Source organism: Trachinotus anak, unplaced genomic scaffold (genome assembly GCF_046630095.1).
Source record: "Trachinotus anak isolate AG129_WGS33_773 ecotype Australia unplaced genomic scaffold, CSIRO_AGI_Tana_v1 ptg000003l, whole genome shotgun sequence".
Lineage (NCBI taxonomy): Eukaryota > Metazoa > Chordata > Actinopteri > Carangiformes > Carangidae > Trachinotus > Trachinotus anak.
The window spans coordinates 10,254,166-10,277,740 of record NW_027273854.1 but is presented as its reverse complement, the minus strand read 5'-3'; the positions used below and the strand labels follow the sequence as shown (position 1 = coordinate 10,277,740).

Here is a 23,575-nt window from a genome sequence, read left to right as displayed (position 1 = left end):
AGCATAGGAACGCAAAGTCCCTATGCCTTGATTATGTGTAAATCTCATAATCAGAGTGTGTCAGGGCCCGTCTGTAACAGAACATGAAGAGAATGAAGGTGATTGTCTGGGAGTTGGACTGTCTGCCCACTGACTGACAGGCGAGTGACAGAGGTGGCAGTGAAGTGTGAGTTGTCCCTGTGAGGCAGATCCCGCCACGGCTTGCCTTCCACTGCTGACAAACACAATGTGACAGAGTCCCTCCCCTCTGTGGGGGGTTGGTGGGGCTGAGTGCACAGTGACTAATTAAACAGAATTGATTAGCAGGGTTTTCTGGCGAGCAGTAGTTCTCTCCAGCGTTCCCTCCTAATCAAAGCAGCCCCACAAAGGACTCCAGTGCTCTACCCACAGGAGTAACACAGGCACGCACAAAAACAAACAATGCCTGCATAAATGCTCATAAACACACAGCTGTATCCATACCTAATTGCACAGATGCATAGAATGCACAGACCGGGAGGCTTGAATGCATCTCTCACACAAACAGCGCCACACGCACTCCCAGCGCTTCAACCAAAATAAGATAAGGAAGGAGACACTAAAAGGCTGGGCTGTTACCCACTGACCCACTGCCCTCCATCATAGCACCCGAGCGTCAGCGTCTTGTAGTGGTATGAGTGGCAGGTGCAGTGCATGTTTTTACATAACCCTGCCATGTAACGCAACATGGGGCTAATCAGTCCCCAGTCTGCTTCCCTGTTCCTTGTTCAGAAGTGTCATGTCATTCTCTGCTGCCATGTACACACACACACATCCACAGACACAAGAGGGAGTACACCCTGGCTGCCTTGGAAAGTAAAAGTACCTGAGCTGTGGCTAGCTGTGGCTTAAATTTTAACACAATAGAGAGGCAGACTGCAGTTTACTGTACTGTGGCCTGTGCAATACCCCACTACCCACATGTCTCACCCTCCAACCCTCCCTCCACTGCACTTCGCTGCAGGGCCCTGACCCGTTACCCTTTCATTTGGGTGTCATTGTCACCCAGCATCAATGTCCCCACTCCGATCAGTGCTGGCCTGCCGAGAGGGCAGGGGTACACGGGTGGAAGGAGAGTGGAGGTGACATTGCGGAGGGGCAGCTGGGAATGCTATGGACCGCTGCCCAGAAACCACAATGAGAAAATAAGAGAGAAGAAAAGATGGAGGGAGAGAGAGTGCTGTGAGGTGACATTTAATGCTCTAAGCTTTTCCAAACCCTGATGACAGGGCTAATTGAAGCCTGACAGCAAACCTTTATCCCCTAGACCCTTTTGGTTTATCAGTTCCCCCACCACCACCAAACAGCAATGGTAGCCCTTGCATCACTGAGGCTGATGCTTGCACTTTTTAAAATGTCATCAACACATTTTGAAATAAAGTAAGGCTGTTGTTTCTTGAATATCCCTCAATCTTTTATATCTGCCCCCTTCCATTTTCTGCTGTTCATCTTACTGTATTCAACTAATTGTTTTTTTTTTTTTCTCAAACACACACATGCTATATGAAAGCTCTAAATGTCAGCTAATCTCTGACTGCCTGGACTGTCTGATCGTCACATTATCCTTTGGACCCCTGGTGACCCCGTGGGGCTGTAATGGCAGTGGTGTGTCACATTCCTGCTGCTGGGACAGATTACAGGAGAATTCACAGTACTCTAATTACATCCTCTGCCTGTCATCTCCTTCCAGCCAGCAGTAGCACACACCCCCCCCCCCCCCCCCCCCCCCCCTCCAAAACCCTGCCCAGCTAAGCTCAACATGCACTACAGTAAAGCCACTGTGGTTAACAATTTGCTGGGTTGAAACCTAATGAAAGCTATGAGCAGTTTTATAGGTATTATTATAGTTTACTGTCAAGCATGCACAAAATATTCTATAATAGCAGACATATGTACAAGTGACACCAATTTTGTACCAATTAACGCAAGTGTTGATTAGATTAGAAAGGGTTCAAGTGGACTTCCTTGAATGGTTCAGCTGTATTCTCCCATTTCCTGTTTATGCCAATGAGAGGCAGCCCCTGTAGGCTGATACAGAGGGGCTTATCAGGCAAGACTGGACTATATCCAGCCAGCAGAGATGTGCCGACTGATACTCACTTGACTTTTCTCTGGCCCTCAGATGAGGACACTGGACCTGTGGTGAGGGTGGGTTTCCGCTTCCTCGGCCGCCCCGGTCCACGTCGCGCCGGGCTGCGAGGTGTTTCCTCCCTCCTGCTTGCACACACAAATGTCAACACACAAGCAGACAGATAGGGACTCTTGAGATACTACACATATCTAAACTCTAAAGGTTGGCACAGCAAAGAGTACAGAAAGGAATCCCCTGCGAACAAGCAAAGGTGTTTAAAGTTTTTATTACTTTTCAAATCTTTTATTGCAAAGGTTGGAGATAAGCTAGAGGTAAAGAAGGACAAGGTCATACTCACTGATGATCATGCTTCCTCTGAAGTTTGGCCAACTCCTTTTGCTTCTCTTTATAGCGACGCTGTAGCTCAGCCAACTTCACACGCATTGCAAGCTCTGGACCGTCCATTGTTTCCATGCTACCTTTGGCCGGGCACACCTGAAGTACACATCATTAGTGGTTATTTTTAACATTAAAAACAACTTTAACAATTTCAAGTACAACACATTCTTCCCCGTGTTGTTTATTCATTTATTTAAAACCCTATAGGATTTTTACATTAACAATGGCACACTAAAGTTGCAGCCTTACTGGTTCATTGCGAGGTGTCCAGCTGCATTTCCTACGTAAATTGAGGATCTTGCGGGCTGGGAAGTGTCGCCCTGAACCCGCACCGCTGTCTTCCTGGGAGCCCATCTCCAGCGCACGGGCTGTGGCCAGGGTAGCGAGGCTCTGGAGGTCAAACATCAGCAACTCGTCTTCTGTTTGGGAAGAGGGGGCAGATTTAGTTCACATTGTGACAATGCATTTTTAATTAGAGATACTACAACTAAACCAAAATCTCTTTGCATTTCTCAAAAGAAACTTGTGTCAAAGATAGCGGGTTTTTGTGCAAGTGAGTGCCTCTGTGTGCATATTCGTCTTCAAAACTTGCACATGTGGCTTATAATTTCAGCAGCAGTTGTGTCAGGAACAAAGACACTGAGGGAAATTTGGCATATTAAGCCAGCAGGGATTGCAGCCAAGTCTTGGAGATGGAGAAAACACAACATTTTTGTTCACAACATGACATTGTCTTACGTCTTAACATGAATAAATAAAAAAAAAAAAATACTGATTCTCTTCACTTGTTTTAGTACTTGTTTTGGTAAAGACTATTGTTGCAACATGTGCCACTTCCCTGAGCTGTCAACAGTATCGCATCACACAGACAACATCACTGACTGTGGAATCAGATGATACCTTTTTTATAGAAGCCTCTTTTGGGAGCAGTTAAATGCATTAGGATGCTGTGGTAAACACAAAACATCCTTTTGCATGAAAAAAAAAAAAACAAAAAAAAAAAACACATGGCGCTTTGAAAAACAAGGAAGCTTTTAAAAGCACTTTAAAACAATGGGGTCTAATTAGCCAGGCAATGCTCCAGGGTGTTGAAAACATCGACTGCTTTTGTGATTACACACTAACTTTCAGTAACATGTTGTGTTTGGGAGAGAGGAATGCCAATTGGTGTGTGTCTTTCTCCTTTTTGTAAGTGTGTGTATTTGCAGTTAGGGTGTGTGTGCCTTTGCGCACACATGTGGATCAAACAGCAGAAGGATGGAGAGACAGTGAGACAGCTCCCTAAGGAAAGCTGGAAGGGAGAGAGAGGGAGTGAGAACGGGAGGTGTACACCCCTCACTAGTAGTTCAGCCCTGTCCTCCTGCTTCTCCTCCCTCTCCTGAGGCCTCTGCATCGTTAGAACAGCCTTTTAGGAAATAAAAGTGCCTTTAACACACCAAAGAAGAGGAACGGCAAGCAGGCATGCAGACAGCTTCTCTGGGGACATGTTAGAATCCACCAGAGGCTCTTGAGACCAGCAGATAGAGAGGAGTATCTGGGAGGGAACGCAGAGCAACCAAGGCTAGGCCTGAGGGGGGAGTGGGACTTTGTCTCAGTGGACAAGGGGGGAAAAGAGTGTAAACTACAAGAGAGAAGTGCATTCTGCTGATATGAGTATGTTTCCGTGTGCATGTTAATGTGCATGAGTAATGGAAAACCCACTGTCCCTCACCCTGGCTTTTCCCACAGGTGCGCTTTTGCTGTTGCAGCTCCAGATCTGCCAGCTCACTCAGAAGCTCCATACCCTGGTGGGGGTTAGGCTGGGATGGGGTTACTGATGGGGTGCTAAACGGGAACAAGGGAAAAGGAGGTACGTCTGTGCAGAAGGCAGCTGCAATCAGCAGCTCCAGACTCCAGTAGCATGGCACAAGAGGTTTTTGGGGCACAGCAACAGTTGCCTGGCTTGGGCTGGGGGAAGAAGCTGAGACAGGGGAAAGACATACAAAATCCACTGAGGCATCATCAGTGGTCATCTCGTTCTCGTGCTGCTGCTTGCTGTCCTTTGCTCCCTCAGTGGCCAGGGACTGTGGCTCAGGGGCTGCAGGGGAAGCTGGGTCAAGCTCGATGATGGTGGGCAGCTCTGGCTCCTGCTCTCCAGGCATGTTGACCTTTTGAGCATGCTCCACCTGGCTCCCCTCACCCACCGCCTCATCATCCTCTTCCTCTTCCAAGGTGATGACAGCTTCTGGCCTTTCAGACTCCTCTGTTGAAAGGGGGACTGGACAGGAAGCAGCCTCGCACACTGGGCTCTCAGCAGGGGGGCAAACCAGCACCTCTTCCTCAGCGGACCCCTGCTCCTCCGCCACCTCCTCCCCAGGCACATAGTTGGCTGCCACCTCCACCTCCTCCCTCTGTTCCAGAACTCTATCAACCACTCTTTCCTCCTCTCCCTGCTCCACTTCCTCAGGTGGGAGTGGTTCTGGGAGGGGCCTGACCACTGCTTGGCAGTCTAGCTCCTCCCCCAGGCTGGAGAGAGACTGGGGAGCATGCTCAGCAGGCTCCACCTGGACTGCTTCCAGGTCAGCTGGCTCAGCCAGTCGAACATCCTGAGGGGAGGGCCCACTCCTGTAGCCCATGGCAATAGCAGGGTAGGTGTATCCAGGAGGCAAGTCTATAGAAGGAAATAAAAGTAGACAAACAAATCAATTGTCAACTTTTCAAATACAAAAATATCTCATAATGCTGCTATTTTGCTATTTAGTGATATTTTATCCGACATAGAAAGCACCATCAGACAGCATTACATGTAGGGATGATGCAAATTTAAGATCTTTAAACATCAGGCCCACTCTGAACTTATCTCCCTTGCTACCATTGAGGTCACGAGGGCTGAAAAACAGGAAAAGGAAATTAAGTGCCACTCTGCTTTAATCTCCCAGCAATGGGGAAGGTAGAGGACCACATGCAACCTTGTGTGAGTGCATTATTTGAAGTGGGCCAGGCCTTTGGTTTATCAGAGCGCCTGACACAGTTTCCCTCGCGCGCGACAGCCGTTAGCTAGACATTAATGATGATGAAGAGAGTGCGGTGCCTGTGGGGGTGGAGGAGAGGCGAGGGCTGCTATTGAGGTGTTTCTTAGTCATTACTGAGGTAACAGCACTGGAAAGCCCCAGTTCAGCTGGCAGCCATTTTCTGTAGCTTTGAGCTGTTCAGTCAATCAGGGTCTTGCCAACACAGCCACCCACACATATAACGACAACACCGGCAGGAAAAACAAATTATTAACAGCAGTGGCTATTCCAATCACCACTGGGTATCATGTACAAGGTGCTGCTATATCCTTGAATACGCTGTCATTTTTCTGTTGCTGTGTCAGACTTATTCAGCTTAACATCTGTAAATAACGGCATCTGAAACTGATTACAAAGAGCGTGTCCTTTGACAGGCTTTCATCTGATGTTATCAGCTCATACTTAAGCCAAACATTGATACGTTTAGGCAGATTTGTATACTGTTTTATGTAAATAGCTGCTTTTGCTTATGCTTACCAGGCTCCAGAGACTCCGGGTAGTCCTGTGGGGGCTGTCCTTCTACTCTCTTGTCCTGGGATTCGGCCACCTTGGGCATTTGGGGTGGGGCAGGGCTGATGGCAGGTGAGTGAGGGGCTGCTGCAGCAGGGCTGGGAGCAGGGCAGGGTGTTGAAGGAGTGCTTTTGGGATGGGGTCGCAGTGAGGGGGACCGGCAACAAGGGGACAGGTGAGCAGCGCAGGCCCCAGGGGGAGAGGAGTTCCTCTGAGGTGGGTTGTATGAGTAGGGCTTGGCAGGCTTGGACGTTCTGGGTTCCGAAATTAGTTCCTCGAGCTCAACTGAGGGCTCGTTTGGCCTCTTCTGCATCTATGGCATTAAAAAGGGAATCATTTTGTAGTGTAAGTGCCCAACAATTCCTAAAGAGCTTAAGCAAGTGATTCTGCATAATAGCAATGTAATAAAAAATTCCTTGCAATGTAGTCATTGACACAAAGCTACTTGTTCCACGGCCTATATTCAGTAATTCACTTCATCCCTGTGAGAAAATCAGCATATGCCAGAGAAATATTAGGGGAGTTAAAAATAGATTAAATAGTCATGTGAGAATTTAAGCTGATTCATAACTCACTTACTCTGCTTCAGACTTGCTCTATCATAGATAGATAGATAGATAGATAGATAGATAGATAGATAGATAGATAGATAGAATCACCTGTGCATTGTGAGTGGCTTGATGTTGCATGTCCATGCTATGCATAGATCTGTGCTGCTGCTGCTGCTGAGGTTGAGACTGTGGTTGTGGTTGCTGTGACTGGTGGCTCTGGTGCTGATGTTGATGCTGATGTTGGAGCTGTTGATGCTGCTGGAGAGCGTACAGCTCCTGTTGCCGTAGAAACTGGGACCGGGAGTACACAGCAGGATGTTGCATGTGGGAGGGTGGGCCCCGGGCGCCATACACAGGGGGCCACAGCCCTGGCTGCTCCATCACATCTAATGAGAAAAAAGGAGGAGGCATGTGACGGAGGGTGCTACCTTAAGAACAAAAAGACATACACACATTTCCTTTGGATTCATACTCATAAATACTATGTTCAACACACTAGAACGCCACATTGTTTTATCCATATCTCTCATTATCTACCTCCCACACAACCATTTCAAAACAGTGAAACCATTATGGATAATTTAAAAGTCATTGTATTCACATTTTAAAGTAACAACATAGACAAATCTTAAAGGGAGAAAAAAAAGAAATGATTTTTGACTTCACAGAACAACATCTCCCCAGGCAACAGTAATCCCACACCCCCACTCTCCTGCTCTGAACAGAAAGCTGTGTCTTAAAAACTGCCTAGAGAATTTGCCGGAATGCTGTAAAAAAGTCATGACAATGACGAAATGCGAACAGATGATGGTCATAGACTGATTAGAGGCCAAAATACTGGGCTAGAAATGCATGTTTGTCTCGCCGGAGCATTCAGTGCAGGCTTTTCAAGGAAACGTCCCACCTGCCTGGCCAAACCAGAGGGAGGTCTGCGAAACAGCCCAGCAGGAAGCTCAGTTCCCATGTCTGTGGTTGGACAACCTTTCTCATGACTTTAAGGACTAGTACAACTCTATGTGGGTGATGTGCTATGACAGAGGTCCCCCTTGGGTAGTGGCGGGCCCACATTACAAAACTGCAAAACTGGCATTTTTCTAGTCTCTGTATTTAATACACTTTTTTTCTCAGTTATGTCCAAATTGACTCGTTCCTACAGCCCCTCTTGCCTAGACACTACAAAAATCGTTGCTTGGTGACATAAATTTGGATACACAAATGTTTCCTGTGGGAAAGCTTTTGTGGATGCACTTCCTTTCTCAGCTGAAACTCCCGTGGAGTGCAGAAGGAAACGTACCGTTAGAGATTGTGAGCTAATTAAATTTTGCCGCCTGTTCACCGAGTACGTGTCTACAAGGAGTTTTGAGAAGTGATCTTTCCCGTACTCTCACACTTCCTCTTCCTCTGATGTGGTGCTCAGTGTGTACGTACGTGTGTGTGTGTGTGTGTACCCTGACCCACTGAGAGCACTATTCCTGCTGGACCAAGCAGGTGGTGTCCAGGAAATGTTTGAATTGTAGTGTGTGTGTGTGTGTGTGTGTGTCATTCTTCACAGGATCACTATAAAATAACAATGTTTTAATGTTTAGTGGAAGTGGAATTAGGCTAAATTTAGTGAAATTTATGGGGATTTCTAATTTATGGGGATTTATGTTTGCGTGGCAGAGGTCAACTACATAACCAAGTGTGTACTTGGCAGAAAGTGCTTTATAAATACGCTTGGCTTTACAGGGGAGAAAGAAAGGTTATGGCATACCCAGGTGATGAGTTGCAGGATGAGCTGGAGGCTCAGTAGGCAGGACCACCAGCTGCGCAGAGGGGTCCTGAGGCAGAGGCAGGACTGGCTGCAGAGGGCCTGGCATGGCTGCAGAGAAACCTGGGGGCAGATTCTGGTGAAGGGCGGTATGACCTATACCTGCTTTGTGGAGAAGATGGCAGTTAAGATTATGTATGCATCATGTTAAAAAAATAAAAAAGCTACAAATATACAATGGTTACCATTACTGACATAAATCAATAAAGATGGAATGAGCAACTACAAATTTATCATCTTAAGTTCCAAAAATTGTAATATTCTCTTACCATAAGAGTGTCCTGTCATCCAAAGGGATGGGCTTCCAGTTCTTGGCATCCAATGATGGTGAGCAGAATGTGCAGCAGGATCTCCTAATTGGCCAGACTGGAGGGAAGTCCCGCCTGGGACCATGAGATGAGAGGTGAGGTCACCGTGACAGCTGTTGGAGGGGTGAATCCTTGCAAACTCCACCCTTTCCTTATTATCCCTGACATCAGGATGACACAAAGATAAGGAAATACAAATTTAGACCATTGCATTGGAAGTTTCTAACATACTGATTTGAATGGGGCATTAAGCATTGGGTTCACAGCTGCTTACCTGATGTATGTATCTCTCTCTCTGTCCAAGCAAGTCAGACCTATCTGTTCCCCACTCATCCTCTTCCTCTCCTCCTCAGTGGTGGGATCTGAAGGATACATGGAGCGGGGCGGTCCTATGAGACAAACATTAACTTAACCATTAGCTTCCAATGTCTCTATTCCCAAGTCACCATTTTTCAAAACACTATCAAAACTCACTAGAGACTTGGAGTGAATGTGCTTATTACTTTGCCCCACTATACAGATATGTATCAGACTACATACAACACCACATTGCTCTAATTAAAATAAGAAAATGTATTTTCATTGCTAAAAAAAAGCAAGAATGTACTGTTCTATATATATGAGACCTAAAAGCCAGTGAAAATTACATACCACGCAACAGTATTAATGTAGTTACCAAAACTAAAGGTTTGTCTCATTTATGTAAAACAATGCTCAACATTTTTCTTCTAATTTTTTCTGGTTTCTTTCTTTCACAGCTAGGTCATTAGTGGGTCATAGATAAGAAAAAAACACTGGTCACTGTTCCCTGTAACTCATTTATGAAGCAGTGCCCTTGACTGCTTACCTTTCACAGAAGGATGTACCCTGCCCTGCCGGCTGTTGGGATGACTGTCTGCTGAACGACAAGGTGGCTCCCTTTGTCTGGCCACTGCTACCGCAATGCCCACTGGTGGCTGCCGCACCTCACTTTCCCCATGACCTGCTTCCCCCATATCCCGACTCCGCCCACTGTAATCAGGGCGCTCATTGTCATTGGCTGGGCCCTTCCTGGAAGGTAGAGTCTGTTTGTTGCCCTGGAGGGCACAGCTCCCACCAGCAGGACCTGATTTGAGGCTTCCCAGCCCACCAAAGGGGCTTTTCTGGGAGAGGAGCAGTGGCTGTTGCTGGTTGCTGTACTTCAGTAAGCTTTTCATGGCACTGCTCTCCCCCTGGGTTGGACCCTGGGGCTCAGGTTGCTGCTGTGGCTGCTGCTGTTGTTGACTGAGGGGAGGTGCAGGGGGAGGCTGGGGAGGAGGCAGGCTCATGGACGGCTGCTGCTGTTGCTGTTGGGAGTGTTGCCCACCATTGCTCCCTAACTCCATGTAGGACTTCCTCTGCTCCTCCTCAGGTTGTGACATGTGGTGGGGAGGCCTCATGGCCCAGGTTGGCACTGGGGGCTGCTGGTGGTGGTGCTGCCCACTGCTGTTGTTGTAACCATAAGGAGACATGTCCATCTTTCTTTTCAGCTCCTGACTAGTCCCCTGGTTCAACTCAGCAGGAGAAGGAGCATCTGGGCCAGGTCGGCCATGTTGCTGGTGACGTATCCTGGCTACCTTTTGGCCATCTCTCTGTAACGAGCAGCTACCTCCTGGACCAGGGCCATGGGCTGCTGCAGCCCCACTATGTTGACCCATGCTTTTACTTCCAAGTGGGGAGGAGTTAGGTGGGGGTCCTGAATGGGAACAGTCTCTGTAAGGGGAAGTGTTTACAGAATGAGGGACAGAGTGTCCAGCCTTGGGCCCCTGAGGCAGTGAAGGTCTGAACACATCCATATCCACACCACTGTTGATACACTCAGCACTGCGTGATCGTACAACCTGGTGCTGCTGTTGGGAATGTGGAGGCTGTTGTTGTTGGGGAGGTGGAGGAAGCTGTGAGGGTTGAAGGTGTTGTTGGTGGGACTGCATCCAGTCTGGAGCCTTCTCTGTCTTTCTGTACTGGTGTTGCTGTTGTTGTTGCTGTTGTTGTTGTTGTTGTTGTTGTTGTTGTTGTTGCTGCTGCTGCTGCTGCTGCTGTTGTTGTTGTTGTTGTTGTTGTTGCTGCTTTCTGTGCCAACTACTATGATGCCCACCACCTCCATTTTTTTCTATTACCTTGTCCTTGGCATTGCTGCCTGCCCCTCCACCGCCCACACCCTGGCAGTCAGGGTTACCAAGCTGGAATGGCCCACTAGTTTTGTCCCCCAGGTCTGCCACCGATGGCACAAATGTAGGTCCTGTGACTTTAGGTTCTCGCCCAACATTGGCTGGCCCCCTCTCATGTGAGGCAGGGTTGGCTAGAGGAGCAGAGGGGGGCGGGCAAAAGAAGTCCGGATGGTGGTGTGTATGGTGGGAATGATGCGGGTGGTGTGGGTGGCTGGGGTGGAGCTGAAGGCAGTGGAAGCCCCCTGGGTGAGGATGTGTATGGGGGTGAGCATGAGGATGTGCATGTGGGTGTGCCCCCCCAGCAGCAGAACCCATGTGTAAGGGTGGGGGTACAGAGTAGGACAGAGAGTGGTGGAGTGGTGCCTGACCCCTCTCCAGACAGTCTGAAGGTTGTTCACTGATCCTCATCTCCCCACTTACCCCCTCTTTGGTGCAGCGACTACTGCCACTGGACCCCATGTGTCTGCCCTGGCTGCTCCCCCCACCACCCATAGCGCCAAGGGCTGTGCCCTCCCCCCCACAGCTGGACATGGAGGCCTTAGCCCCTGCTCCATTGCCTGCATCTCCATTTTGCATCTTGCCATTGTGCAAGCAGGCACTGAGGGGCTTGCCCATACTCTGAGGGTGTTCTTTACTGTACTCCATCGTGAGCGATGCCTTGTGCCTCTCCAGGGCCCGACTGTTGACCTCCTCCAGGGGCAGTGGGTGCTGTGGATAGTGTGGGTGCTGCTGATGGGAATGGGAATGGTGGTGGTGTGTAGGCTGGGGTGGCTGGTGGCTGTGGTGCTGTTGCTGCTGCTGTCTCTCTTTTGTCTCCTGTTTGCTACTGGACCTCTCCTTGTCCTTAACAGGTACCACTCCTCTTTCGACAGACCCCTCTTTAAGACCCTTATGTAGACCTGTCCCTACCCCCGCATCTCTGTCTCTGCTGCAGGACCCCTGAGAGTGGCCTGAACCTGCCCTGGACATTGGTGGCAGACTGTGATTGGCTGAGATGAGAGGAGGCTGGGACGGGAGACCTCGAAGATAGAAGTTCTCTAAGAGAGGAGGGAAGGCGGACCAGTGAAGACAAATACATTAGTCAAGAAAGGAAAAGGCAATGACAGAATTAGATTATTCAGCTCTCATGATAGTGTCCCTAGGCATCCTTATATCAGTATCCCACATCAAATTACACCATACCATGTTGTATAAATTGGATTTAAATGTCTTATTTCTGTCTGATTGAATTTTAATCATCTCATGCCTCACCTTTTTGGGTGTCATAGAAACGGTGCTGCCCATAGAGAACTCCACTGTTGGCATGGTGATCCAAGTGGCTCATGGGAAGGAAAGTGTGGGCCAGACTCCCTGAGAATCGAGGATACCCTGGAGCTGCTGAAACGGATAGCAGAGAGAGGGAAGAAGAGAATTGATAAGACAGGACAATAACCACCAAGATGCAGTTATCCAGACTAACCCAGTATAATCCTTCAGGTCCAATGCAGCTGGTGGTGTTCATACGCAAATAAGTAGAGGCTCTGCCTGTCATGTTTGCTTTTTGTGCCCGAGTTTAGAATGTAAACAATACAAGACAAGCTTGGAGATTACTGTGATGTATGAAATTTGTCTTTGAAACATATGGCTCTTTCTTTATCTCTCTCTCAGAACTGGCAGTGACACCTCTGTCTATCTGAATGGGGTATAAAGACAGATTTGAAGCTTGTGTTTACAATGAAGTGAGAGCCCGGCAGCTGACCTTTACTGACCTACACCGGGGGTAAAAGGTCCTGTGGATGTTGGGCCTGTAAGCCAGTACACCTGGGCTTATTACATCAAGCCCATCTGGAGGACATTTACACCACAACCAAACACAGAACTCATTTTGCAGTGGGACAGAGGTGGAGGACAAAGAAAACATGGAAGGAGATGAAAGCCCATAGCAATATTAGGACAAAGATGCAGCATCACTATGACAACCCACTTCCACTGCAATTGGGTAACCTCAACATCTAAACAAATCAACATGAATTGAATTAGCTGATCTCTATTAGTGTGTGATTAATTTTCACACAATTGCATAAAAGAGATTTAATAATAAAATCAAAGTACCATAAATTATAAATACATATAAATAGGGCAGTACGGGCGTATGGTGAAATGATCTAGGAACAGCTATGCTGTACAATAACAGTAATTACTCTCTTGTGAGTATATTATTTAATGAGATACTTAAAAAAAAAAAACAAGAAATAATTAAACAATGATTTAACATGTGCCATCGCCGTCTACACAAGAACATTCATTGAGCACAGTTGCCCACCAAGACAACATATTTATTTACAGTAAATAATCCAGATCTGCCCCAAAATAACTGTCCCATTCCCCATCCCTCCATCAAGTTTGATTCAAATTGGTTCAGTATTTTTTGCATAATCCTGCTGACAAACTGGCACTTGTGAAGACATAACCTCCGATGTATATATATATATATATATATATATATATATATATATATATATATATATATATATATATATATATATATATATATATATATATATATATACTATCAGTATGAGTGAAGTAGTTTCCAGAAACATGTGGTGTTATTTTGTTTGATAATATGCTTCAACCTTCTTTTCTAATCTGTGTGACAGTGATCAGGACACATATTCACATATGAGCATCTCAGTGACCTCCAAGTCATCTACAGAAGTCCAGGTGCTTCACGTCTCTTTTTCCCTGCTTTTGCACCTGTTTCACCCTCCAGCCTCACTTTCAAACACAACTCACAGATGGAGTGAAGGAAGGAGGAGGGGGAGATGGAGAGGAAAACATGGCTCTAGGAGCTAAATGAAAGACAGACGTATTTGTGTTGGCAAGCGCGCGACCTGATCCCGGAAAGCGCAGATGCAGTTCATTTGGCCCGGTGTGTGTGTGTGCGCAGCGCCACGGTTTTTACAGCAGCTCCAAGTGTTGAATGTCTCACTTTCTGCCGGTGGAACAATGGGCCGATGCTGTGAGCCGGCTCTGGGGAGGGAGGAGTGTTGTGGTGGGCTTAATGACCTCGTCTCAGAACGGCCTCCGCATCCTCCCATCTTAATTAATGAAATGCACAGAGAGGGCAAACAGCCCAGCAATAACACAGGAGGTGCTGTTTTCTGAGGAGGGCAATGGGGCGATAATTACATACCCTCACTTTTTTCTTTCTTTTTCCCTTCTTTCACCTATTTCTCTATCTCTCTTCCCTCTCTCCCCTTTTGTCTCTGTTTCTTTCTTTGCTGTCATGATTAATAAGCACACACATTTATGCCAATTCATCTACAGATGGAGGAGGGGGAATCCTTTGTTTAAGCAAGACGTTTTTCTCTGGTTTTGGGAGGGAGAAAAGCAGAGAGCTGTTTGGCAGTCTTTATCCAAGCTGGGAGAGGAGCTTTTTTTTTTTTCTGCGGCAGCATGTTGTTTGTGAGCGTGACGATTGACGGCGTAATCCCTTTTCACAGCGTGGTCTGGCTGTGCCCGATAATGCCAGCCCGCTCAGTTTCAGCATGCCCTCCATTGGGGCGGCAAGAGGGAGACTGCTGGGCCCGGCAGAGCCCATTCAGCCATTAATCTGGCCAGGACAAGGGAAGCTGCTGCTTCTGCTGCTGCTGCTGCAGGCGACGTGAGCAGGGTCTTAGTGCAGTCTGCTGACTGCACAGCAGCCTCACTCTCTTTTGCTCCCTCCACATATTCACACACACACACACACACACACACATAAGCAAGTCAGCACTGGAAAGTGAATGACAGAGGGGAGTTCACAGCGCATGCCCTCCTTTCCACGGGCGGACCAGGGGCGAGAGGCAGAACAAACAGAGCTGCATCCCAGGGAGGGATTTCCACAAGTTCTGAAGGTATTTCTCACAGCACGGTGGGATGAGAGAAGCTGGGGGCTGGATATAGAACAGCACCTTGAGGCAGAAGGAGAGAATTAAGCCTGCTGAATTAGAGGCAGACGACAGAGTATTTTGTTACCGTCTTCTCTCTGCTCTTATGCAGTCCTCATGTACCTGCTCTGAAGACACCAGCAATACAATGATGAGGGTTTCCTCAGTTCTGCTAAAAACCAAATTGGTATATGGGGAATGGCTGTAACGTTTCAGGGATAGAGAGATAGTAGGACAGAGATAGAGCATGGCAGAGGAAGACCAAGAGGAGAGGAGCAGGCTGAGCTGCCTGTCAGGTCCGCTAATTGAGAAAAAGTGACAGAACCATCAAGACACAGAAAGGGAGGAGAGGAGGAGAGGAAACGAGAGATGTTTGGTGGAGGAGGGGCAGTGCTGTGGTGGATCTCTTCAGGTTTGACTAATTGAAAGGAGGGGATGCAGGCTGGCACGAGAGAGAGAGAGAGAGAGAGAGAGAGAGAGAATGAAAGAGGCAGGAGTATGTAAGAGAGGAGAGGTGGGGGGTGCAGCTTAAATCCCACAAAAGGAAAAGCTAGCAACAGCTCACAGAAGGAAAGATGGACAAGTGAAGATAGGCTTGGAAAGGCGTATCAAACAGAAGTGGATTAGACAGGTGTGTGCAGGCAATTGTGTGTGTGCATGCATGTGTGTCTATCTGAGCAGTATGTGTGGACAGAGATATGAGACTGCGATTGTTTTTGGCATAGTGTAAGAAGTCATTTGGACCACAGCCAGCTGGCCTCAGGCCGGTGAGGAGCCTGCAGGTTTGTTGTTTTTTTTCCTTTTTTTTCTTCCATTTTTCTTTTTTAATTTTTGAATTTAGTCGATCCAGTTGGGGTTTATTCAAATGGTTCCGAACATGAAAACCAATCTTTCAAAAGCTCAGTGGGCCTAATCCATTTTACCAGGTGTTATGAAAAACATTTTACATTACATTTATTAAAACAGTCACTACACTACATCTGTCTCCGTCTCTTTTTTTCCCCCCTTTTTTGGTTTGTTTGTTTTGTTTGGTCTTTTATCCCCATCTTCTTACGGCTGCAATCACGCTGCCACTCCTCTCTCTGTCGTTGTGACAGCGAGTCCACATCTCCCCTCATCAAATGAACAACACACAATCCCATGTGTGGTACGCACAATGGCTGTTACTGTGTTTGGCAATCAATCTGAGGAGAGAATCTGAAACAAAAAACCTCTTTTAATCCACACTACCCTCTGACATCATGAAAGCCACTAATGGTTTAGTTCTTGGCACTGTCCCCTTGTACAAATACCTCAGCATTTGTAAGGCAGTATACTGTACACTTTCCTTTTCCCAGCACAATAAATCTTTAAGCAAAAGTTAACACAAGACTTTTCTGTACCACATTGACAGGCTGTTCTGCCAAAGTTATCTTGATCCAAATGTCCAAACCACCTCTGTTATGTGGTGATGTTATTTATAGGTGTGCTTAATGTGTCACTCAGCTAATGGTTTGTCGCTAATGCTCCCAATAGAAATGTGGTCTGTATGCATGACTTAACTGGCCCTCTCTGTATATGTACTCAGACCATGTTCACGCTAATACGGATTAAGTTAAAAACACATCTTTTTCCCTCTGATTTGAGCTTCCAAGCCCAGAAACTCAGCTTTGAAAGCTCTTCCCTAATTGGACTTTGTTTTTCAAAGACATGGTCAAAGTACTTCTGCTCAGCCAACTGTCTGTCATGTCAAATTCAGCAATGACTTATTTTGTGTTTCAGAAGCCAATCAGACAATACATGTGCTGCCGCAGACATATATTTTTTTAAGGTTGTGTTTTATAACAAATGCATGAGAAGAAAATAGTAATTTGATCATGCGTCTCTGTGCAGCAGATCAGTGATTGCAATTAGGCAGGTTATGACAATATCAGTCAAGACACAGTTTTATGATTTAATAGTCAAACAATAGAAACAAAACAAACCAAAAAGAGTGGCCGTGTTTGTCAGAACTATTTGTTTGTTCACCTAAATCTTTTATTATTACCTATAACAAGGAGGTTTTGTTTTCAGGGATGTTTGTTTTCCTGTGATTTTGCAGAATATCACAAAAATCAAAACAAATCATTTAATTTAGTGGAAAGTTAGGCCAAGGATCCTGTGATTAGGTTTTGGTGCAAATCCAGATTTGATTTCCTGTCCAGAAAAACCCTTTAAAAAAAAAATAAAATAAAATAAAAAATTTCTCATGCACCTCTGCACTTACTAGAATAACAAAAATAAATCTGCCACATGTATCCTTTGATGTCTACCACAATGTGTTTGTAGATCTATATAGAAATGAAGATTAAATATTCCTTAATATTTTTCCATTATTAAAATAACATTTTTTTTGATAGGATTGTGGAGAGAAAAAGAGCTGCCAGAAAGTGCTTTCTAATCATTCATAATTCCACTTCAAAAGCTGAATGATGTTGATGATGATTATTGTACAGAAAAGAATCGTTAGTTTAATCATTAGTTTTTTTAAGGTTATAATAATAATAATAAATAGACACATATCTGTTAAATGTGTTTCATACACTCACAGTCCACTAGGTAAAGCCTTTATCCACTGTAAGTGACTGGTTAGCAAGTGACTAATGAGATCATTGTTATCGATTGCTTGAGACATGGTAGATTTTAGCTCTTTAATCTGTGGAAAATGTGTCAGAATAATAGCACAGACAAAGACATTCTGCACCATGACAGGTTTATGCCAGAGACATGAAGATCATACAATAATCTTTGAATACAAATTTGAGCTGCTATGCTTGGATTTGCATGCAAGCAGCCACTTTAAACCCCCCCCCCCCCAAAAAAAAAAAAACACTAGGAAAAAAAATCCAGACAATATTTTTAAGGTTACAAGTGACACACTAATGCACCAACACACACGCACAAGTCGGTGCCTGCTCTGCTGCTGGTGGGGTTCTGCTGACACCCGGAGAGAGGAGGCGAGAGTCTGGGTAATTGTGCCGCTCATTTTGATGACTTGCTTTTTATGCAAAACAGGAAAAAGACAATATGCAATTATCTTGAGGAGGGAACAGCTGAATGTGGTTGATGAACAGTCTGGATTCAATCATGCTCTTAGTGCGTTATATGCAATTAAACTGCAATAGAGATAATGGCCTCCATTGCCAACTGAGTAATAATCCCAGTCATAATCACCTCCATTACTTTTATTAGGCTTGGCATTATCATCATCACTCTTATTAATATTATTCTACTTTTCCACAAGAAGAACGTCTTTGACAATGAAACCCTGAAACTATAAGGTAAGAGAAACACTGAAGCTTGCAAAATGAGTTTGGAGGGAAAATGTTCCTGACTGAGCTGATGCTAGAGCTGATATCGTATTCAGATCTATTCTTCCTGTCTCCATGTTTATTTGAAGAAGTGTAGAGTTTCACCTTCTCTCACCGCTGTAGCAGCAGTCCACTGACTCAACCCCTGGTGGCCAGGACAAGAGAGCGAGGTGGGGGCGTGGGGGAGGGAGTGGCTGGGAGGCATCCACTGGCTTAATACACCGAAGAAACAGACAGCTTCGCAGCTGCAATGCACCCAATCAGCCCCGGCAACACATCACGCAACTGGAGCGCCTCTGATCAGTGACCACAAATAAATGCTCCCCGCTGCCCCCACTCCCCCCAACCCCATGGGCGTACAGCTGGGCTATTCTTAGAGATTGGAGAAATAAATACAAGAGGGCTGAAATAACAAGAGTCTGTCAACTTCAAAGACCGCGGTTCACTAGATCGATCTGGGCGGCCAACACATCGCGTAATTAGCAAAGAGATTATGAGCAGGTAAATCTGAAAGTGACAGAAGTGAAGTCACAGGATAGCAGGCCATGCATTAATGTATCTGTGGGTGGCACTGGATAGGTCTTACATTTATCTGTCATCCTTAGCATTTGAATTCCCGAAATACCCGAGCAGATTAATCTCTCTACTTTATCCTTGTCTGACTTCCTGGCTGTATCTAAGCAGAAATGTGAGGTTCTGTGTTCTCAGTGTGTGTGTGTGTGTGTTTATGTTTGCCTGACAGTGCACATGTGTATGTGTGTGTGTCTGTGTAGCTGGGCTTTTGTAGTGCTGAGCGTTGGGTGGGAACCACCTTATTAAGCTGAGATGGAGACACCAGCTGAAAGCTCTGCAATCACTGCAACTTTTTACTGGCCTGCATTCTCGCGTGCTGCTTCAGAGAGCCTTGACTGACATTGCTGCTGACGTGAATCGAATACTGCAAGATTCCTTGGCTGAACTTTTGACCCTGTGTCCCCATCCAGAAACCATGGCATGGTGCTCCATCCCAAACATGCTGGGCCGGGGCCTATTTTGGTCCACAAATAAAAGGGTGGGAGCCTAGCTCTTGCAAGACGATTACAAGCTGTGCTTTTGTGGAAACTTAACACGGCCCAAAAATACACAATATCAGAGTAACATTACACCCCGTAAAGCTCTGTCCCAATACTGCCAAGACATGAATATCACCTCATCCAGACGATGTGGTCGGATGAGGAACTGTGGGCGTGTGTTTGTGTACATGTGTCATTTGAGGTACCTTCATGCGAATGGGGAAACCAGATTTGCGAGGCGCTGGAGTGGGGTCCGCCCCGGAAGGAAGGTGAGGAGGGCGAGGAGGGCGGCCGGGAGGGGTGAGACGGGTGGGAAGGGGGGGAACCCAAACTACTGGCCAGAAAGGTCCCCATGAAGGAGGCGGAGGAATTGCCCATCAATCCACTGCCTGCATTCCCACAGGGACAAAGGTAAGGAGAGAAAACATGGTTAGAATTAGAGGAGAGCATGTACACTGTGACCATGAGTGTGACCAGTGAGGAAAAAAAAAGGACCTGCACCAGATCTAGATGTAGATGTAGAAGGATGGAGCTCACTGGCCCTCTAGGTGGAATCATTAAACCAGGCAGATTTGATTGCTGCTCCAGGGAGGGTGAATGAGTGAGAGAGAGAGCGAGAGAGAGAGAGAGAGAGAGAGAGAGTGCGAGACTCTCCTCCCCCTCACTGACAGCAGAGTCCTCTCTCCCCTCGTCTTCTCTCCCCTCATACCGCCTCTCCCCATGGGCAGACAGAGGTCTCATCTCACAGCTGAGCACACACTTTCTCAGGCTCTCTCTCTCTCGCTCTCACACACTTTTGCTCCTGCTCCCCAGTGTCCCTTTCTCAATTTCTCTCCCTCCCTCCATTATCTTATGCTCTCCATCTCTCACTTTCATGCCCTCAATCTCTCTTATTGCTCTGCTCCATTTCACCTCCTCTCCGTCTCTCTCTCTCTCTCTTTCATTCTTGCTTTCTCTCTACATCACTCTGACAATCCTGCACTTTTTTCTTTCGTCTTTGATTCCATTTTGGGGTTTTATTCCTTTTCCTCCCTGCTTCTGTTTTGTCACAGTGGCCCTTTCTTCTCTTCTCAGTCCCTCCTCTGTCCCTCTTCCTTTCTGACACATAGCATTGCTTTGCTTTGTTCTTTACCATAATGATGGCACCAACAGAGCAATCTGTCCCTGGCTGGCTGAACTATGTGTTTAACAAGACTATGATGAGTAATTGACCATTCGTAGCACCGCCCGTGTGACTGGGGGCTGATTGTCTATTATGCATTGCTGGGCAAGCTGGAGAAAACACACTGATTAACCACTGCTTAAATTGCATTCCCATTACGCGCCCGCCAGTGCACTTGAGCGAGGGGCCCGGGTGCCCGGCTCTTTGCACATTTATTTCCCCCAAGTCACACTGCCGTGAAGTCTCATGCATATGTATGAGGATTCCTGGATGAGAGCACACATGCACATACTTGCACAAACACACACACTTGTGTTTCATACATTGCGCGCACAGAGCTAGCTGTGAAAACGCAGGGGAGAGGGACATGGTAAAAATTCATTATCAGCCCCTCATGACGAGCTGATCTAACAAGGAACGCTGTGTGATTTGATTTTCTTTAAACATGAATCAGTCCAAACATGAATCGATCCTTTTCTGGGAGTGTGAGAACAATTGCGTGGAAGTCTTAATCAGCCTGGCAGTGAGTGAGCACATCCTCTGGGCAGACAGCAGGGATAAACCCAGCAGTCTGCCGCTTGCTCCTGCACCGAATAGGCTAGGGCTCATGGGCCAGAGCACAGGCGCGCGTGTGCACGCGCGCACACACACACACACACACACACACACACACACACACACACACAGAAATAGGCATGGATATGCTTTCTTGCACACATACAGACACACCTCTGTCACACTTTGCACCACAGCCCCAGACAGGTGGAAATCCCCCACAATCCCCAACCTTACAGAGACCTACATCGAAAAACTACCTTAAGACAAGCCTGGTGTTTTTGGGTGTGTTCACACGTTGGTCTATCACAAAGTCGTAGAAACACAATTTAGTATTAACTGGCACAGTTAGTGCAAATAGACTCTGAAATCTGACCACAGGAGAGAATATTAAAGGAAATTTTATGTATCTTTTATGTTCCTTATTTCGGTATAGGTCATTATTGTTGCTGTTTTTGTTGTCACTTGTTTTATTATTGTTTTATGGATTGTCTGGTACAACAGAAAATCTGCAATGAAATACTTTTTAACTAGGGTTGGGCCCTTTGACAATACCATTGTCCATGGCAGATGCTGATAGTCGTCACAGTGTTGAGCCCACCATTGTGACTTCCCTCTTCCCCCTAGCAAATGGATGTCCATCCGTGTTTTACAGCTGAAAACGTCAAATGCCAGTGCTGTTCTTCAATACTCTCTGATCTGAGCAATCTGTTCAGCGAATCAGCGTGCAGTATTCAGGTCAGGCGATGAAACAGGGCTGCGAGACGTGCTGTCTGAAAAGGAACTTTTGTGTAATTTTGGCTCATAGTCATCTTTAAAGATGGATCATTTTTACTAAACTCAAGAGTCTGTGATGTTACCTACATCATACCAAAAAAAAGAGGAACGCTGATAAACTCAGTGCTTTATTCCATAACAGTTAAAGTGAAAGAGGATGCCGCTGCGCTGTCTTATGTGGACTTTATGCTAGCTAAATGACAAAGACCTGAAGTGGATATTCCAGCAAAACACAAAACAAGTGATATGACTACGATTGAAGTACTGAATATTCCTGAATGTCTATGATTATGTTGTGGCCAATTCTTTTTGAAGTTTTGTTTAAATCGGTCTTAACAACACACCTCCCTGATTATAATGAATTGTGGGTACACCCCACCCAACACCCCCATCCCCACAATGTCATCGTCCATTGCAATGTTTCACTGCGGACATCGTTGTATGTTTAGCAGACATAGCCCAAAACAATTTTTACTTTTTGCGGTCAAATGTTTTTTTTTTCTGATATGGTCAAAATACAGAAAACAAACAAACAACCAAACAATCCACTTCCATTCCACACATGCAGAATAAAGAAGACAGAAACGATGTGGAGGACTTTAAAAGGCCTTCAGCCACATAGGAATGGGTGCTATAGCAACATTGTACATGTAGGTGGGAGGCAATGTGAGTTAGCCCAATGACATACTACAATATCCTTGCTTGTCTTCTTTTCAGTCTCCCTTCCCCTCCTTCCTTTTCTGCTGCCACCTCCTGTCACCTCTGTTCCTGCGGAGCGCTCCTGGCACAGCTCTGTGGAGTGCAGGGTGGGGGTCCGGGGCAGTGGGGGGTGGATTATGGCCAGCGTGCTCACCAGGCACACATCCAGCCCCCATCACCCAGACACCCAAGGCTCCTGTATGGCACCGCCCTCCACACTGCTCACTCGCCGGCCCCCCTCTTTCTGCGTGTCGCCCCCAGGAACCCCAGCTTTTCTCAGTGCCTCCGGCTCACATAAATCAGCTAATCCTCCTGCATTATTAACAGCCTCACCCCAGAGAGAGAGAGAGAGAGGGTGAGAGAGACATAGAGAGTGACAGGGAGAGGTTGCGAAGCCCCTCTTCACACACCAAGAGAGGAGAGAGCCTCTGCCAGAAAGACAAGGAGAGGAGAGGGACAATACATAAAAAGGGGATGTCTATACGTCAGGCAAGGAGATCTTTGAAATTTAAGCTGATGTTAGGAGAGAACGGGGATTGAAGTAAAACTTCAGGATGGTCTCGGATCAACTCATACATGAAGGCCTTCCCACAACACAATCGGATCAAGTCTCTAAGTGATCCAGCTTGGCCATAGGGTCTGGACTGGGTGAGGGGGCTGACCTATTAGTCCAATCTGAGCTGTAGTAGGTACAGAATAATAAAGCAGTGCCCTTCACCTCTGTCTTACTGTCTGTTTGCTGACTCCACAACCTGTCACTCACACCAAATGACCCCTCCCTATGTGTTATGTGTACCGCCCGTCTCCTGCTGAGAAATATACGGTGCATGATGCTGCACAAATCTCCGTCTTTCTCTTGCAGTTTGCTCAAGCATTCCCACACCTCTACGCAGCATTAGTACGATGCCCTCTGTGAACCCAGTGAAAGCCTAATGAATCAGAGGTGTTGGTGCGGAAGCACACAGGTTCTAAAAGTGGGCTGGTCTCCCTCAGCGCAAGGGCAGTACCAATTTGGGTGCTAACCAAAGCAGTGCAGAACAAGTGGGTTGAAGGTCCAAGGCATGACAACGCTCACCATATCTGTTTATTTAGCAGCTTATTAAATGGTGACATGGATCCAAAAGGCCTGCCACCACTACACCACCTCCTTGTAAGTTGTGTTTTCTCAGCCTGTATTTTTTTTTAAA

At 46.5% G+C, this 23,575-nt stretch overlaps 1 protein-coding gene across 1 annotated transcript in view; it reads right to left on the bottom strand.

Moving 5' to 3' along the window:
* LOC139615893 (BAH and coiled-coil domain-containing protein 1) overlaps positions 1-23,575 on the bottom strand; it is a 63,235-nt gene that overhangs the window by 12,884 nt on the left and 26,776 nt on the right. Inside the window, 12 exon segments of the mRNA XM_071473550.1 lie at positions 2,119-2,232; positions 2,448-2,584; positions 2,738-2,907; positions 4,200-5,138; positions 6,016-6,361; positions 6,708-6,985; positions 8,353-8,511; positions 8,679-8,878; positions 8,992-9,106; positions 9,565-11,940; positions 12,155-12,280; positions 19,402-19,584. Coding sequence (XP_071329651.1) covers positions 2,119-2,232; positions 2,448-2,584; positions 2,738-2,907; positions 4,200-5,138; positions 6,016-6,361; positions 6,708-6,985; positions 8,353-8,511; positions 8,679-8,878; positions 8,992-9,106; positions 9,565-11,940; positions 12,155-12,280; positions 19,402-19,584 — 5,143 coding nt within the window.